The 6,000-nt window shown below is 40.5% G+C and overlaps 1 protein-coding gene across 1 annotated transcript in view; it reads left to right on the top strand.

Moving 5' to 3' along the window:
- The first annotated feature begins 373 nt into the window (after positions 1–373).
- Positions 374–6,000, top strand: part of LOC130040708 (kinesin-like protein KIF20B) — a 128,773-nt gene continuing 123,146 nt past the window's right edge. Inside the window, 6 exon segments of the mRNA XM_056132705.1 lie at positions 374–520; positions 1,266–1,367; positions 1,481–1,582; positions 2,604–2,745; positions 4,318–4,502; positions 5,950–5,986. Coding sequence (XP_055988680.1) covers positions 374–520; positions 1,266–1,367; positions 1,481–1,582; positions 2,604–2,745; positions 4,318–4,502; positions 5,950–5,986 — 715 coding nt within the window.

The raw sequence follows: 6,000 nt of genomic DNA, 5'->3' as shown, positions 1-6,000 counted from the left end.
TCGAACACTGAACATGGGCGGCGGGAGAGATAGAGTACCGCTGGCCTTCCGAAAACACACCAATGTTCAGCATGTCATTAGAATATCATTTGCAGTGGTTGCTCAAATCAGACTTTCAAAATTATTGTGGCATACATGTTGGTTTAAAATTGTCCAACAAGGGACTGGAGTGATAGTACAGTGGGTAGGGCATTTGCTTTGCACACAGCCGGACCCGGGTTCATTTCCCAGCATCCCATATGGTTCCCCAAGCACTCCTAGCTCTGCACTCAGGAGTAATTCCTAAGTGCAGAGCCAGGAGTAACCCCTGAGCATCGCCAGGTGTGACCAAAAAATAAATAAAGTTGACTAACACGGTTGTTACTCTTGCAGGATGGCGTCCAATTTAAATCAAGATGAATTGCCTTGACTATCTGATGTTATTAGTGCTGACCCAGAGGTAAGACCTTCAGAAATAAATTTTGATGCCATTAAGCTTGATCTCTCACATAAATTTTCCTTAGTTGCTTCGAACAATGAGGTGAGTACAAGAAAAGCACTGTTTTGAGTATCTTAGTTGAGTGGAAATGTGTGTCTGCATGGAAATATGGTAGATCTAGAATAGAGCTTTTCTGGCTGGATTTTGGGTCGGAGAGGTAGCTCAGCAGACTGAATGCATCATTTGCATGCAGGAAAATTGGGTTAAACTCTGGTCTGACATGGTCACAAAGCACCACCAGAGTACAAACCAGAATGTAGCCCCTGAGCACCACCGTTCCCCAAAAAATAACAGTAAAAAATCTGTAGATTTGAGGCAACCTTCCATTTTAGTAACTTTTTCATGGTTTACTCCCAATTGAGATACCACGATTTACAGTACTGTTGATGTGTTCATTGTTAATAGTAACTATAAATTTTTTTATTTTTAAATTTTATCTTCATAAAGCTATTCACAATAATTGATTACATTCAACAGATACATCAGGTGGTGTATCTTTAGACATCTGGGGAGGAAAAGGTGTTCCAATTAATAGATCTAGTCACTTTTTATAGATCCTGTTATGAGTGTCTCTTACTACCCACTTCTACTCCTCCCCCACCCATTCATTTTCCAAATTAGGAATATGGGATTGTGGTGCCAGAGATTGAAAAAGGGTTAGTCACATGCAGGCAAGTGCCTTATCCCTCTATAATGTCTTTACAGCCCACTTTAAAGAAAGATGACCTATGAAAAGCCCTATTTTGTATCTTTAAAATAAAGTTATCTTGCTCCCCTTTTTTTTAAGACAAGCAGTTTGGAACCCACAGATTATCTCCAAGTTTATCTTCTAGTGAGACCATTCACACAATCAGAAAAAGAACAAGAGACTCAGGTTTGTGTTGAGTTTGCTTGGGGTTTATTCTTTTACTTTTTGTATTGAATGGACAAAATACCATTATTTTCATTTATTTGTTATGTTTCATGTTACGTGTTGTGTTCTATTTATGGTTGTGTTTATAGTTTAGACTCCAGACTATTATGCTGAAAGATCCTCAAAGCATCCCTGGTAGGTTAAGTGAGAAAAGTTCTACGCAGATGGCACAGAAATTCAGTTTCTCTAAGGTAGGTACACTGGAAAATGTGAACTTGAAAAGTCTTCTTTTAGGAGAGGGAAACTTTGGCAGATTTATTACAAAATTGTGTATATAGACTCTGTGTGTGTGTATTTTGTGCTTGTGGAACTTAGATCTTAAGCACCAGTACTTTTTTTCCTCAAGTCTAGGACTCAAATGCAAAATTTAATACATGTATAATGGTAGTGAACAAATCAGTGTGTGGTCCTTAAACAATTTTATCAAGTATATTTGTAAGAGTTAGGAATACGGTACTATATTAAGAATGAATCTTCTAAAACAAATTATTTTAATTTTTAAAGTATGAGTGACGGATGGGGAGGAATCCATTGTTAATAGTAACTGTTAAATTTTTCTTTATTTTTTAAATTTTTAAATTTTTTATCTTCATAAAGCTATTCACAATAATTGATTACATTCAGTATTTCAACTCCAATCTCACCCCCATTATTTGAGTTTTCCCACTACTACCCAAGCCTGCCGCACAGGCAGATGCTAAATTTAATTTATTTTGTATTGCTTGTTGTGAATAGTATGAGATGTTGCATGGCCACGAAAGTGGCCTCGTGCTCCTAGAATTCTAAAATTTTAAATATTTGGGATTCAGTGGCATCTCTGTGGTGCCTTCCAGGAAACCAGAAGGGCAGGGATATGGGGGGGGGGGGGGGTTGCCCATTCCTGACTTCATGAAGCCTGGGGTTTCAGTCACAGTTCCTGCATTCCTGGGTATTAGCAGATTCATTCTCATGCAAAGGGAGCTCCCTAGGGAAGAACCTGTGAAGGTAGGCTGTGAGCCTGGTGGGGATTGGGTTCTGGAGGTTTGAGGCTGCTCGGGTTCATCTGGGGCAGGCACATGGACACACCTGCCCCCCTCCTATGTGCCCGGTGGAATCAGCCTGGTGAGTGGTGGGGAGATATCTATCTCTGCAGCATGCTGCTCTTTTCTAAGATTAATTTGTGAGTCCTGAAATTTTCTTTAAAGGTCTTCTTTTTAAAAATGTTTTTAGGAGAGGGTTTTTGGCCCAGAAACTACACAGAAGGAATTCTTCCGAGATTGTACTCTGCAGCAAATAAAAGACCTCTTGAAAGGAGAAAGTCGGCTGATTTTTACTTATGGGCTAACAAATTCTGGAAAAACATATACTTTTCAGGGTAATTGTTTTATTTATTCAGGAAAGAATAAAGAAGAACCAATACAGATTTTTATATACTTGTTTATAATTATATTTTCACTACCTAGTATATTCCATTTTTAAGTATACTGAATATGTATTGCTAGTGACTTTTAATTCAGTTTGGGTTTTTGGGGTTTTTTTGGGGGGGGTTCACACCCAGCAATGCTCAGGGGTTACTCCTGGATTTGCACTCAGGAATCACTCCTGGTGGTGCTCGGGGACCATATGGGATGCTGGGAATCGAACCTGGGTCAGCCACATGCAAGGCGAATGCCCTGCCCGCTGTACTGTTGCTCCAGCCCCCAGTTTGATTTTTTTTAATTAGTACAACTACCTATATGAAAGAGTTTGATGATGAGGGGAGTTGAAGAGAGATAAGGTGCTTGCTTATCTAGCATTTAGCTGACTCTGATTGTATCTCTTGAGTACCTCCAGGAATGATCTCTTAGAACAAAGTCAGGACTGGGTGTACCCTGAAAAAAAAACCAAAAAGAGACGTAGATAATACTAAAAATAGGGAACTAGAGAGGTAGTAATGCCAGTAAGACACTTGATTTACAGTACTTGAAGTTCAGCACTACATAAAATCCCTCTAAATACCACCAGGAGTAATCCCTGAGCACAGTGTCAGAAGTAAACCCTAAACACCTCCAATCACTGTCACACTGTCCTCCCGTTGTTCGTTGATTTGCTCCAGCGGGCACCAGTAACATCTCACAACAAATTGTGAGACTTGTTGGTACTGTTTTTGGCATATCGAATACGTCACAGGTAGCTTGCCAGGCTTTGCCATGCGGGCGAGATACCCTCGGTAGCTTGCCGAGCTCTCTGAGAGGGGAGGAGGAATCGAACCCGGGTCGGCAGTGTGCAAGGCAAACACCCTACTTGCTGTGTTATACAGCGGGTAAACACTTCCAAACCAGAAAAAAAATCAAAAACAGAAACCAGTAAAAGGATTGATACAACATAGTGAATTAAGCAGAGCAAAGAAGCAAAAACATTTTATATTTTATAATTATGAGTGGTTGCACTTTTTAAGTCTTGCTCTGAATGTAAAATTTCAGGTTTTGTATCAGAATAATAGTTTTAAAAGTATTGATTGTACAATAGAGACCAGAGTGAAAGAAAAATTAGTAATCCTTTAACTCCTTGCTTTTGCTGTAGGGTTTTGTTTTTTTGTTTTTTTGTTTTTGTTTTTGTTTTTGTTTTTGTTTTTTTGGCTATTGGAATGGAGCACAGCGGTAGGGCATTTGCCTTGTGCGCAGCTGGGTTTGATTCCTCTGCCCCTCTCGGAGAGCTCGGCAAGCTACCGAGTGTATCTCGCCCACAGGGGAAAGCCCGGCAAGCTCCCCGTGACGTATTCGATATGCCAAACACAGTAACAAGTCTCACAATGGAGACATTACTGGGCCCACTAGAGCAAATTGATGAACAATGGAAGGACAGTGCTACCGTGCCTATTGGTGACATAAAAGGACCCCCGATAGTGCAGAAATTCTTTTCCTTCACAGTACTCTGAGAGAAAACAAGACAAAAATTCTTTCCACAGGCATGAAAGAGAATGTTGGCATCCTGCCTCGGACTTCGAATGTACTATTTGACACTCTTCGGGGAAGACTATATACGAAAATGAATCTTAAACCACATAGAGCCACAGAATATTTACAATTGTCACCAGATCAAGAGAAAGAAGAAGTTACTAGCAAAAGTGCATTGCTTCGGCAAATTAAAGAGGTTTGGAGTTGTCTTAGTATATAATATACACATTATAGCCTTTTTAACGTTCCATCATTTGTTTTAGCCTATAGTGGAATGTATGATGGTAATCGGGGCTATTGGGGGGCGGGCAGGTTTTGTTGTTTGGTTTGGTTTTTGGACTACACCCATTCATGCTCAGGGTTTACTTCTGGTTCTGCATTCAGGAATTGCTCCTGGTAGTGCTCAGAGGACCATATGGGATGCTGGGGATCAAACCCAGGTCAGCTATATAGAAGGCAAATGTCCTACCCACTGTACTATCGCTCTGGTGCCCTTAAAATTACTTCTTAATTGTAGAAGTAATTTGTATATAAAAAATATAGGGAATGTGTAAAATATAAAGTGAACATTTCTCTTCCTAAAGAACAAAGTTACCAGACTAGAAACTATTCATATTATACAGAAAGAACTTACAAAAAAGTTTTTGTATGTATTTTTGTGTTTTATTTTGGTTTTTTTTTTTTGGTTGGGGGGGCCATACCCAGTGATGCTTAAGGGTTACGCCTGATTCTGCACTTAGGAGTTACTCCTGGAGGTGTTCTGGGGACCATATAAAATGTTTGGAGTCAAACCCATGTTGGCTGTATACAAGGCAAGGGCTCTCTCTGCTCTACTGCCTCTCCGGCCCCCGTGTATCTAGTTTTGTAAAAGTCTTTAACAGAATATTTTCTATAGGGCCAAGGCGATAGATAGTACAGTGGGTTGGACACTTGCCTTGGGATTGATCGAGATTTTCTTTTTTTGTTTGTATTTTTGGGTGGTTTTTAGTTTTGTTTTGCTTTGTTTTCTGGCCCTTACCAACTGCAGTCAGGGCTTACTCCTGGGATCACTCAGAACCATATGGGGTGCCAATAATTGCATGCAAGGCAGGCACCTTACCCAATGCACTATCCCTGGACCCCTTTTCTAGGGGGTGGGGATCATAGCCATTGTTACTCAGAGGCTATTCTGGGCTCTGCTCAGAAGTGTTACTCAGGGGACCACACATAGTATCAAGAATTCAAACCAGTAATTTAATACTTTTTGCTGCAACAGTATGGAAGGCTAAGTGCCTAGTCCTGTCCTATCTCTCCAGCCCCCCCCCCTTTTTTTGAGGGGGGGAGGAGTAGGAGATGCTTTGGGCATATCTCCTGTACTGTCTCTCCAGCTTTCCCTTTATGAGGAGTTGGGAGTGACTTGGGCCACAGCCTGCAGTGCTCAAGGACTTTCCAAGGCTCTGTGTGCAAGAGTAACTCCTAGCAATACTCAGGAGACCCTTTTTGGTGCCCAGAATTAGAACCAATGTTGGCAGAACGCAAAGTACATTCTGTAACCCCTATATTGTTTCTCTGGCCTGAGAATGTATTTTTTTAATTGGCTGGAAAATTTAGTAGATCAACTATCTTAACATGGTTTTAAAGTTTTTTTAATCTTTTCTTTTCAGGCTGCTATGCATCATGACAGTTATGATGCTCTTCATGGTAAGGTGTCCTTT

This window comes from Sorex fumeus, unplaced genomic scaffold (assembly GCF_029834395.1).
Source record: "Sorex fumeus unplaced genomic scaffold, SorFum_2.1 ptg000095l, whole genome shotgun sequence".
Classification (NCBI taxonomy): domain Eukaryota; kingdom Metazoa; phylum Chordata; class Mammalia; order Eulipotyphla; family Soricidae; genus Sorex; species Sorex fumeus.
Note: the sequence above shows the minus strand (reverse complement) of the source record. Positions and strands in the feature narration are given on the sequence as shown.